The 13,296-nt window shown below is 41.1% G+C and overlaps 1 protein-coding gene across 1 annotated transcript in view; it reads left to right on the top strand.

Moving 5' to 3' along the window:
* LOC128048717 (antigen WC1.1-like) overlaps positions 1–13,296 on the top strand; it is a 92,148-nt gene that overhangs the window by 48,006 nt on the left and 30,846 nt on the right. The window contains exons 11-13 of the mRNA XM_052641145.1: positions 3,390–3,482; positions 3,559–3,873; positions 5,097–5,425. Of these exons, the coding sequence (XP_052497105.1) occupies positions 3,390–3,482; positions 3,559–3,873; positions 5,097–5,425 (737 nt within the window). The remainder of the gene's footprint in view (positions 1–3,389; positions 3,483–3,558; positions 3,874–5,096; positions 5,426–13,296) is intronic.

Here is a 13,296-nt window from a genome sequence, read left to right as displayed (position 1 = left end):
GGGGGAAAATCTTCTATACAACAATGTAACCAGAACTCTTGTCATGTGACCTGAATTTCTAGATTGCAGAATATCCTCTGATCTTGCACTGTGATGTTTCTACCTTATGCTGAGAGAGTACACAGCTACTATTATTCTTTAGTTCTTAATTTCAGCTAACACGTTTTTCAGCTCTAGAAGTACTTCTCTTTCGTTATCATTTCTCTGCAAAGATACACATTTTGTCTATTATTTCCATAAACACTTTAATTGTGGCAATTTAAATCCTCTGTCAGGTAAATCTAGCAGCTGAAAAATCTGGGAAATTCTTTCCAATGTCTCCTTTTTCCTTTCTGTTTTTCACGAGATCTGTTTAAGTGTTTGTTTTAAAGTTAGACATTCAAGAAATTGTAGAAATGCTTCAGAAAGAATTTTGTTTTGCTTTTACTTAGGGATAGATTTGGCCTTCCTGGGTGGCTCAAATGGTAAAGAATCTGCCTGCAATGTGGGAGACCTGGGTTTGATCCCTGGATTGGGAAGATCCCCTGGAGGAGAGCATGGCAACCCACTGAAGTATTCTTGCTTGAAAAATCCTATGGGCAGAGGAGCCTGGTGGGCTATAGTCCATGGGGTCACAAACAGTCTGACATGACGGAGCGACTAAGCACAGCACAGGGATAGATTTAGGGATACAACAACTTACTTAACTCATTCTTATAGCAACACTTGGGTTAAAACAAAAATTGTGATACTGTCAAAAACAGAACTCTCCACGGAGAAGGTGAACAACAAGAGTATGACAACTTTATTGCTGGGTCACAGCTTTCATAGCAAACCTCCTCTTCCAACAACACAAGAGAAGATGCTACACATGGACATCACCAGATGGTCAACACCAACATCATATTGATTATATTCTTTGCAGCGAAGGATGGAAAAGCTCTATACAGCAGCAGAAACAAGACTGGGAGCTGACTGTAGCTCAGATCATGAACTCCTTAGTGCCAAATTCAGCCTTAAATTGAAGACAGTGGGGAAAACCACTAGACCATTCAGGTATGACCTAAATCAAATCCCTTATGACTATACAGTGGAAGTGAGAAATAGATTTAAGGGACTAGATCTGATAGACAGAGTGCCTGATGAACTATGAAATGAGATTCATGACATTGTACAGGAGACAGGAATCAAGACCACCCCCAAGAAAAAGTAATGCAAAAAAGGAAAATGGCTGTCTGAGGAGGCCTTCCAAATAGCTGTGGAAAGAAGGGAAGCAAAAAGCAAAGGAGAAACGGAAAGATAAACCCACTTGAATGCAGGGTTCCAAAGAATAGCAAGGATAGATAAGAAAGCCTTCTTCAGTGATCCATGCAAAGAAATAGAGGAAAACAACAGAATGGGAAAGACTAGAGATCTCTTCAAGAAAATTACAGATACCAAGGGAATATTTCTTGCAAAGATGGGGTTAATAAAGCATAGAAATGGTATGAACCTAACAGAAGCAGAAGATATTAAGGAGACATGGCAAGAATACACAGACTGTACAAAAAAGATCTTCATGAACTGGAAAATGATGATGGTGTGATCACTCACAGTCACTTAGGGCCAGACATCCTGGAATGTGAAGTCCAGTGGGCCTTAGGAAGCATCACTACTAACAAAGCTAGTGGAGGTAATGGAATTCCAGTTGAGCTATTTCAAATCCTGAGAGATGATGCTGTGAAGTGCTGCACCCAGTATGTCAGCAAATTTGGAAAACTCAGCAGTGGCCACAGGACTGGAAAAGGTCAGTTTTCATTTCAATCCTAAAGAAAGGCAATGCCGAAGAATGCTCAAACTATCACACAATTGCACTCATCTCATTCACTAGTAAAGTAATGCTCAAAATTCTCCAAGCCAGGCTTCAGCAATACGTGAACCGTGAACTTCCAGATGTTCAAGCTGGTTTTAGAAAAAGCAGAGGAACCAGAGATCGAATTGCCAACATCTGTTGGATCATTGAAAAAGCAAGAGAGTTCCAGGAAAACATCTATTTCTACTTTATTGACTATGCCAAAGCCTTTGACTGCATGGATCACAATAAACTTTGGAAAATTCTGAAAGAGATGGGAATACCAGACCACCTGACCTACCTCTTGGGAAACCTGTATGCATGTCATAAAGCAACATTTAGAACTGGACATGGAACAACAGACTTGTTCCAAATAGGAAAAGGAGTACTTCAAGGATGTATATTGTCATCCTGCTTATTTAACTTATATGCAGAGTACCTCATGAGAAATGCTGGGCTCGATGAAGCACAAGCTGGAATCAAGAGTGCCGGGAGAAATATCAATAACCTCAGATATGCAGATGATACCACACTTATGGCAGAAAGTGAAGAAGAACTAAAGAGCCTCTTGATGAAAGTGAAAGAGGAGAGTGAAAAAGTTGGCTTAAAGCTCAACATTGAGAAAACTAAGATCATGGCATCTGGTCCCATCGTTTCATGGCGAATAAATGGGGAAACAGTGGAAGCTGTGGCTAACTTTATTTTTTTGGGTCCCAAAATCACTGCAGATGGTGACTGAAGCCAAGAACTTAAGGGATGCTTACTCCTTGGAAGGAAAGTTATGACCAACCTAGACAGCATATTAAAAAGCAGAGAGAATACTTTGTCAGCAAAGGTCCATCTAGTCAAGGCTATGGTTTTTCCAGTAGTCATGCATGGATATGAGAGTTAGACTTTAAAGAAAGCTGAGCACCAAAGAATAGACGCTTTTGCACTGTGGTGTTGGAGAAGACTCTTGAGTGTCCCTTGGACTGCAAGGGGATCCAACCAGTCCATCTTAGAGATCAGCCCTGGGTGTTCATTGGAAGGACTGATGAAGCTGAAAATCCAATACTTTGTCCACCTGAAGTGAAGAACTCTATCCCGTGAAAAGACCCTGATGCTGGGAAAGATCGAGGGCAGGAGGAGAAGGGGACGACAGAGGATGAAATGGTTGAATGGTATCACCGACTGGATGGACATGGGTTTGGGTGGACTCCGGTAGTTGGTGATGGACAAGGAGTCCTTGCATGCTGCGGTTCATGGGATTGCAAAGAGTCGGACACGACTGAGTGAATGAACTGAAGTGAACTGAATACAGCTCTCATATGAGCTCCATTAGGAGGGATTGGGGGCAGGAGAAGGGGACGACAGAGGATGAGATGGCTGGATGGCATCACCGACTCAATGGATGTGAGTTTGAGTGAACTCCGGGAGTTGGTGATGGACAGGGAGGCCTGGCGGGCTGCAAATCATGAGGTCGCAAGAGTCAGACACGACTGAGCGACTGAACTAACTAACTAACCAGGTCATCATTTCCCTTAATTCAGTTTCCTGTTCTTCAACCCTTCCAGACTTCTGATCGTTGTTTTTTCTTCAGGAAACCAGACCCAGGTGCTGCCCCAGTGCGACGACTCCCTGTCTCAACTTGCAGGCTCTGCAGCCTCAGAGAAGAGCGCCCCCTACTGCTCAGGTAAGGGTCCCACAGGACAGAAGACCCTTCTCATTCCCCAGGTCATCGCCCCATTGTCCCATTTCTCTCTCCTCAGACAGCAGGCAGCTCCGCCTGGTGGACGGGGGCGGTCCCTGCGCCGGGAGAGTGGAGATCCTTGACCAGGGCTCCTGGGGCACCATCTGTGATGACGGCTGGGACCTGGACGATGCCCGCGTGGTGTGTGGGCAGCTGGGCTGCGGAGAAGCCCTCAATGCCACAGGGTCTGCTCACTTCGGGGCAGGATCAGGGCCCATCTGGCTGGACGACCTGAACTGCACAGGAAAGGAGTCCCACGTGTGGAGGTGTCCTTCCCGAGGCTGGGGGCGGCACGACTGCAGACACAAGCAGGACGCGGGGGTCATCTGCTCAGGTCCGCGCTGCACACTGTCCACAGGCTGGGGGAGGGGTGGGGCCCTGGAGGACCGGGTCTGAGCCCTGAGGGAGAGATGCTGAAAGGACCAGAGAAGGAGTGTTCCTCCCATGGAGCCTGTGTTTCCAGCAGAGGGGAAGACGAGGTGCTTTCACTTCCTTTTGCAGCAGCTGAGGATCTGGTCCTTTCTTCTCAGCAGCCTTTCCTGGCAGAGCCGTTTTTTACAGTTTTTCTTGAAAGTAGGGGTCTCTCTCCAGTTACCTACAAAAATTTAAAACCCATGATAATAGTTTCCATTTGCTTCAGTAACAATTTACCAATTAGTGGGTTAAAACAACATAAATTTATTTCCTTACACTTCTGTAGTTCAGATGTCCAGCAGGGATCTCACTAGGCCTGGATCAAGGCTTCAGCAGGGCTGCATCACTTCTGCGGCTCTGGGGGAGAATCTATTTCTTGTCCTTTCAATCTTCTAGATAAAAACAAAGAAAGTTAGTCACACAGTCCTGTCTGACTCTTTGCGATCCCGTGGACTGTATCCTGCCCTGCCTCTCTGTCCATGGAATTCTCAAGCTCCTAGAAACTGCCTACATCCCTTGGTTCACAGCCTCCTTCATCCATTTTTAGACCAGCAATGCTGCAGGCCTCCAGATATTATCCAGAGTCACATTTCTCTCTCTAGGCAGAGCTAAGAAACGTATTCCATGTTTAAGGATAGTGGGTCTAAGGATGTGCTCAGACTGGGCTCACATTGTTAATACAATATTCTAGCTTAATCTCACCATCTCAAGGGCCTTATCTTAATCACATCTGTAAATCCCTTTGGTCAGGTATGGTAACATATTCACAGGTTGCAGAGATTGGGATGTGGACATTTTGGGCTTAATTATTCTGCCTGTCTCCCTAATATCCACATCAAATCCCTTAACATAGTCTTCAAAGATTTTGTTAGGAAGCAGGATTCAGCTGCCCCTCCCTGACTAGTGCCCACACAGTTTGGTCTTCCTCTCAGTTCATATCCACTACACCATTGTGGCAGAAATAGAAAGACAGGTACAAATGGACAAAGTCAGTTAAAAGGGAGGCGATCTCAGTCTTGTCATCTAGTGGGTATCTCTTGAACAAGGTCAGAGATGAATGTTTACCATTTCTAGAAGAAAGGAAAACCTAGAACATCCAGCAAAGTTTTCACTGTGTCCTGTCTCCTCCCCTTTCAATCTTAGAGTTCCTGGCCCTCAGGTTGGTGAGCGAGGACCAGCAGTGTGCTGGGTGGCTGGAAGTTTTCTACAATGGGACCTGGGGCAGTGTCTGCCGCAGCCCCATGGAAGACATCACTGTGTCCGTGATCTGCAGACAGCTTGGCTGTGGGGACAGTGGAACCGTCAACTCTTCTCTTGCTCTTAGAGAAGGTTTTAGACCCCAGTGGGTGGATGGAATCCACTGTCGGAAAACTGACACCTCTCTCTGGCAGTGTCCTTCTGACCCTTGGAATTACACTTCATGCTCTCCCAAGGAGGAAGCCTATATCTCGTGTGCAGGTGATTTACCGTCTGTTTCTGTGTGTCTGTCCCAACCCTGTAGGATGCAGTGAGATTTGATATTTTAAAATCTAAGTGAAGAGCTTAATTTGGGTGCAGAAAATGACATTAAGTGAAAATGTTAGTGTCCGACTCAGTTGTGTCCGACTCTTTGTGTCTGCATGGACTATAGCCTGCCAGGCTCCTCTGTCCACGGAATTCTCCAGGCAAGAATACTGGAATGGGTTTCCATTCCCTTCTCCAGGGGATCATCCCAAGCTAGGTATCGCAATTGAGTCTCCCACACTGCAGTCAGATTCTTTATTGTCTGAGCCACCAGAGAGCCTAAATGAGGTAAGGATGAAATAAATTTTATCCACATATTCTAATCTTGTTTGTTAAATTTTTAATTGAGATGTAATTCTTGTAACATTATATTAGTTCTAAGTGTAAAACATAGTGTTTAAGTTTTTTGTACATATTGGTAAATCATCACCACATGTACGGTAATATCCATCACCACATGTAGTTAAACAATTTCTTTTCTTATGATCCCACAAGTAAGAATTTGCATGCTGCAACTAAGACCTAGGACAACCAAATAAATAATTAATTTTAAAAGAGAGTATTATTCTCTTCATAGGCTTGACATAAGAACGTACATCATGGTTTTTGTTTTTTTATCCACATGAGGGCTTCCCTGTAGCTAAGCTGGTAAAGAATCTGCCTACAATGCAGGAGACCGGGGTTTGATTCCTGGGTCGGGAAGATCCACTGGAGAAGGAATAAGCTACTCACTTCAGTGTTCTTGGGCTCCCCTGATGACTCAGCGGGTAAAGAATCTGCCTGCAATGTGGGAGACCTAGGTGTGATCCCTGGCTTGGGAAGACCCCTGGAGAAGGGAAAGGCTACCCACTCCAGTTTTCTGGCCTGGAGAATTCCATGGACTGTATACTCCATGGGGTCACAAAGAGTTGGACATGACTGAGTGACTTTGATAAACACTATATACAAAAATACTATCTTCTCTCCTATATTACAGTTTTGATATCATTTATGACAATATTTTTTCTTCTAGAATGTTTTAAAAATTTTTATTTATTTATAGAAACTCTCTATAAACAAATATCACTTCAGTTCAGTTGCTCAGTTGTGTCAGCTTCAACATCAGTCCTTGCAATGAACACTCAGGACTGATCTCCTTTATGATGGACTGGTTGGATATCCTTGCAGTCCACGGGACTCTCAAGCGTCTTCTCCAACACCACAGTTCAAAAGCATCAATTCTTAGGTGCTCATCTTTCTTTATAGTCTTATAAGGAAACATCACTTACTCTTTCTTCAATATTTTTGTAAATATTTCCCCCATTTTTTGCGCATATGTTTAAGGTTATATATGTGAATGGGGAGGGTTATGTTATCGAATGTATAATGGTTTACTTTTTTGACTTCTGCCTTTAATGAAATGTTTCATATGCCATTCTTATTCTCAAAATAACATTGAATCAAGTTTTATTTTCTGCAAATAATTTTACAGTTCCACTAAAGAATATTCAAAATCTAATTTTGAATTCATTTATTTATCTGAATTTATTTTAATATGTGTGATTGTATATCATCACCAGAGAAGAATTATATTTTAGATATGTGATAGCTTGATCACAAAATTAAAACACATTGCTTCATGATTTCATGGATATGATGTCAAAAGTACAGGCAACAAAGCAAAAATAGACAAGTGGGAATATATCAAACTAAAAAGCTTCTTCAAGCCAAAGGAAATACCAACAGAGTGAAAAAGCAGGGTAGCACAAATTATATAAGGTATTAATTTCCAAACAAATAAGGAACTCCTGCAACTCAAGAAAAAAATCCAAAACCTAATAACGCAGTTAAAAAATTGGCCAAGGTCTTAAATAGACATTTCTCTAAAGAAGACATACAAATGGCCAATGGGTATATGAAAAATGCTTGATATTGTCAATCATCAGGAAAATGTAAATCAAAACCAGAAAGAGATATCATCTCACACATGTCAGCATGACCGATTTTTTTTTTTTTTTAAAGACGCTTAAGTGTTGGCAAGGCTGTGGAGAAATTGACACTTTCTGTGTACTTATCCACATTAGATGTATAAATTGTATTAATAAATCTATGCAATCCAGGGGTTAAATCTCTGGACTTTCACTGTCATGGTCCAGGTTCAATCCCTGACCTGGGCACTAAGATCCCACGAGCCACAGCACAGCCAAAAACAAACAACAACACAAAAACTATGACAAAAAAAGTCTGTGTGATTTATAGTGATGTCCCTTTTCATTCTTGGTGTTGTTAACTTCATTTACTCTCTGCTCTTCATTGGTATTGATCAGTGTTCCTCAATTTTCAATGAGCCACGTTTAAAGGGGTTTCTTCTATGCTTTCTATCTTATGCTTACCTTGTTTTCCATCCATTTTTGTTCCTTTTTAAATTAACCCCAACATTCGATATTCTTTAGGCTTTCTCATCTCCTAGTTTCTTAATTGAAGCTTACATTTTTTTCACTTTTGGTCTTTGCTCTTCTCTAAATCTAGGGTATAGATTTCCTTATAGGCACTACTTGAGTTTCATTAGAAGAATTTATGATAATACCATTATTTTGTGTTTATTATCATTATTATTGTATTTTTATTATCATTATTTCACAATATTTGGTAAATTTTAAATTTATTCCTAGACTCAGGTGTTTTTTGGAAGGGTGTTGCTGAATTTCCCAAAATAGGGATGGCTAACAATATTTCTTTTTCATTCTTAATTTTATTCCACTGTGGTCAGAGTAAATACTCTGTATGAATTCAAAGAGTGAAAGATTTTGTCCCATTACGTGGTTGTTTTGGTAAACGTTCCGAGTGCATTTACAGTAATGTGAACTCTTGCGGTGTTGGGTGCGTTGCTCTATGTGTTACTTGGTTAAATGTGCTGACTATGTTGTTTTACATCTACTGTATCCTTTGTTTTTTGTATGCCTGGTCTGTATGCTATTGAAAAAGATACAGTAAAAATCCCCCATTTTGATTGTGATTTTGCCTATTTCTTCTTTTCATTCTGTCAAGTATATTTCAAAGCTGTGTTCTGTTACCTTTCTTGAATTTTGATGTCTATGTGTTTATTAAGGGTGCATCTCATTATAATCATGAAGATTCCCTCTTTAATTCAATTCGTGTTGAGTTCAGTTCAGTTCAGTTGCTCAGTTGTGTCTGACTCTTTGTGACTTCATGGACTGCAGCACGCCAGGCCGCCCTGTCCATCACCAAACCCAGAGTTTACGCAAACTCATGTCCATTGAGTCAGTGATTTCATCCAGTACTCTTGCTCTGTCACCCGCTTCTCCTTCTGCCCCCAATCTTTCTCAGCACCAGGGTCTTTTGAAATGAACCAGCTCTTCACATCAGGTGGCCAAAATATTGGAGTTTCAGCTACAACATCAGTCTTTCCAGTGAACACTCAGGACAGATCTCCTTAGGATGAACTGGTTGCATCTCCTTGCACTCCAAGGGACTCTCAAGAGTTTTCTCCAACACCACAGTTCAAAAGCATCAATTCTTTGGTGCTCAGCTTTCTTTAAAGTCCAACGCTCATATCCATACATGACTACTGGGAAAACCATAGCCTAGACTAGACGGACCTTTGTTGACAAAGTATTCTTTCTGCTTTTAATATGCTGTCTAGGTTGGTCATAACTTTCCTTCCAAGGAGCAAGCGTCTTTTAATTTCATGGCTGCAGTCACCATCTGCAGTGATTTTGGAGCCCCCAAAATAGAGTCAGCCACTGTTTCCACTATTTCCATATCTATTTGCCATGAAGTGATGGGACTGGATGCCATGATCTTAGTTTCCTGAATGTTGAGCTTTAAGCCACCTTTGTCACTCTCCTCTTTCACTTTCATCAAGAGGCTCTTTAGTTCTTCACTTTCTGCCCTAAGGGTGGTGTCATCTGTATATCTGAGGTTATCGATATGTCTCCCAGAAATCTTGATTCCAGCTTGTTCTTCATCCAGCCCAGCATTTCTCATGAGGTACTTTGTATGTAAGTTACATAAGCAGGGTGACAATATACAGCCTGACATCCTCCTTTTCCTATTTGGAACCAGTGTACTGTTCCATGTCCAGTTCTAACTGTTGCTTCCTGACCTGCATACAGGTTTCTCAAGAGGCAGGTCAGGTGGTCTGGTATTCCCATCTCTTTCAGAATTTTCCACAGCTTATTGTGATCCACACAGTCAAAGGCTTTGGCATAGTCAATAAAGCAGAAATAGATGTTTTTCTGGAAAACTCTTGCTTTTCAATGGTCCCACAGATGTTGACAATTCGATCTCTGGTTCCTCTGCCTTTTGTAAAACCAGCTTGAACATCTGGAAGTTCACGGTTCATGTATTGCTAAAACCTGGCTTGGAGAATTTTGAGCATTACTTTACTAGCGTGTGAAATGAGTGCATTTGTGCGGTAGATTGAGCATTCTTTGGGACTGCCTTTCTTTGGGATTGGAATGAAAACTGACCTTTTCCAGTCCTGTGGCCACTGCTGAGTTTCCAAATTTGCTGACATACTGAGTGCAGCACCTTCACAGCATCATCTCTCAGGATTTGAAAGAGCTCAACTGGAATTCCATCACCTCCACTAGCTTTATTAGTAGTGATGCTTCCTAAGGCCCACTTGACTTCACATTCCAGGATGTCTGGCTCTAGGGGAGTGATCACACCATCGTGATTATCTGGGTCATGAAGATCTTGTTTTGTACAGTTCTTCTGTGTATTCTTGCCACCTCTTCTTAATATTCTGCTTCTGTTAGGTCCATACAATTTATGCCCTTTATTAACCCCATCTTTGCATGAAATATTCCCTTGGTATCTCTAATTTTCTTGAAGAGATCTCTAGTCTTTCCCATTCTGTTGTTTGCCTCTATTTCTTTGCACTGATCGCCGAGGAAGGCTTTCTCATCTCGCCTTTCTATTCTTTGGAACTCTGCATTCAAGTGGGTATATCTTTCCTTTTCTCCTTTGCTTTTTGCTTCCCTTCTTTGCACAGCTATTTGTAAGGCCTCCTCAGAGAGCCATTTTGCTTTTTTGTATTTCTTTTCCATGGGGATGGTCTGGATTTCTGTCTCCTGTACAGTGTCACAAACCTCCATCCATAGTTCATCAGGCACTCTGTCTATCAGATCTAGTCCCTTAAATCTATTTCTCACTTCCACTGTATAGTCATAAGGGATTTGCTTCAGGTCATACCTGAATGGTGTAGTGTTTTCCCCCACTTTCTTCAATTTAAATCTGAATTTGGCAATAAGGAGTGCCTGATCTGAGCCATAGTCAGCTCCGGGTCTTGTTTTTGCTGCCTGTATAGAGGTTCTCCATCTTTGGCTGCAAAGAATATAATCTATCTGGTTTTGGTGTTGACCATCTGGTGATGTCCATGTGTAGAGTCTTCTCTTGTGTTGTTGGAAGAGGGTGTTTGCTATGATCAGTGTGTTCTCTTGGCAAAACTCAATCAGCCTTTGCCCTGCTTTATTCTGTACTCAAGGTCAAATTTGCCTGTTACTCCAGGTGTTTCTTGACTTCATACTTCTGCATTCCAGTCCCCTATAATGAAAAAGATATCTTTTTTTGGGTGTTAGTTCTAAAAAGTCATGTAAGTCTTCATAGAACCATTCAACTTCAGCTTCTTCAGCATTACTGGTTGGGGCATAGACTTGGATTACTGTGATATTGAATGGTTTGCCTTGGAAATAAACAGAGAGATCATTCTGTTGTTTTTGAGATTGCACCCAAGTACTGCATTTCAGACTCTTTTGTTAACTATGATGGTTACTCCATTTCTTCTAAATGATTCCTGCCCACAGTAGTAGATATAATGGTCATATGAGTTAAATTCACCTATTTCAGTCCATTTTAGTTCACCGATTCCTAGAATGTTCACTGTTGCCATCTCCTGCTTGACCACTTCCAATTTCCCTTCATTCATGGACCTAACATTCCAGGTTCCTATGCAATATTGCTCTTTACACCATTGGACCTTGCTTCTATCACCAGTCACATCCACAACTGGGTGTTGTTTTTGCCTTGGCTCCCTACCTTCATCCTTTCTGGAGTTATTTCTCCACTGATCTCCAGTAGCATATTGGGCACCTACTGACCTGGGGAGTTCATCTTTCAGGGTCCTATCTTTTTGCTTTTTCATACTGTTCATGGGGTTTTCAAGGCAAGAATACTGCAGTGGTTTGCCATTCCCTTCTCCAGTGGACCACATTTTGTCAGAACTTTCCACCATGACCCGTCCGTCTTGGTTGGCCCCACACGGTATGGCTTAGTTTCGTTGAGTTAGACAAGGCTGTGGTCCATGTGATCGGGTTGGCTAGTTTTCTGTGATTGTGGTTTCAGTCTGTCTGCCCTCTGATGTCCTCTCTCAGCACTACTGTCAATTAGTGCATCTTTTCTTAACGTCTACTTTCTGGGATGTTGATAAAGCTACTCCCATTTTCTTACAGTTAGTACATTTTTCCTATCATTTTACTTTCAATCTATCTTTGTTTTCATAATGTAAGGTGATCATTTTGCAAGTAACATTTGCATCAGTTTTGTTTTATCTTAATCCATTCACTGTAAATGCAATTACTGCTATTGATTTGAGGTTGGTATCTGCCATTTGCTTTTAATAGATCCACATGCTTCATGTTCCTTTTTCTCTCCCCTTTTTTTTCTTCCTTTAGTATTAAATAAATCTGTTACTATTTCAGATTTCCCTTTTCCTTTTGATTTTCTGCAGCTTTACTAGGAGTGGGGATTTTCATACTCTTTTTTATATTAAAAAATTCTCTATCATTATATCTTCAAATATGACTTTTGTAGTTCTGTCTCTCTGTCTCTGTATGTCTTCCCCCTCTCCTACTCTTTATTTTCCTTCTCATGTCTCATCTTTAGGACTCCTCTAAATCACTCTATTCTAAGTTCTATCTAAAATTTGTTAGACTTATTCATTCACTTTTTAATACTAAATATTTTATTTTGGGTTGGCAATGATTCCATTGCCATTTTTATTTGTTTATGATTATTTGTTAATTTTTTCATCTTTTTCCCTGTATATTCTCCCCTTCTCTCTTTTTCCCTAAACACATTGGTCATAGTTAAAATCCTTATGCATTTCTATCATGTGTGTCTCTGCATTCTCTCATCTCTTTTTTTCACGTTGGTCATTTGTCATGTTATCCTAACTTGTCAAATGTCATGCCAATGTACTGAATACTATAAATTATATATGAAAAAGTAAGATACTCCTGATACATTTTCTAATACCTGAAAGGATTTACCCTTTGTTTTGCTAGGCAGATAGGTGGAAGGGGTGTATATCATTCAGACATCTAAATATAACCTAAAACTGAGCTGTAATAAGTGTGGATTGCAGCTTTGGTAGCACTCAGTCCACCTCTGACTTTTTGGCCCTATGACAGGGGCTTTTGGAGATTTCAGTTCAGAGCCTGGATTCTTTGGTAGCTCAGTACCCAAGAGAATGAGAGACTCTGCTTTTCAAGTCTTTTTATATAGCTCTTTAGGTTCCTGCCCTTCACAGCTTATATACTGGGCAGATATTTGAGGAGAAAACGCGCTGTGTGAGAGTGGCCCTCAAGACTAATTTTGTCACTCCAGCACTAGGTAACTGCCAAATTATGCTGGCTTCCTGTCACAACAATAGTCCTATGCTTGCCCAAGCCCAGATTCTGAATCATTAAATTATGCAATGAATCAGCAAATTCCCAGAGAAAAAGAAGTATAGATCCTTGGCTAACATTGAAATAAACTCCACACTTTAGAATTTTAGCATATTTAGTCCATGTTGTGTCAACAAATGTTGAATACATTTCAGTTCAGTTTAGTT

This window comes from Budorcas taxicolor, chromosome 5 (assembly GCF_023091745.1).
Source record: "Budorcas taxicolor isolate Tak-1 chromosome 5, Takin1.1, whole genome shotgun sequence".
Classification (NCBI taxonomy): Eukaryota; Metazoa; Chordata; class Mammalia; order Artiodactyla; family Bovidae; genus Budorcas; species Budorcas taxicolor.
Note: the sequence above shows the minus strand (reverse complement) of the source record. Positions and strands in the feature narration are given on the sequence as shown.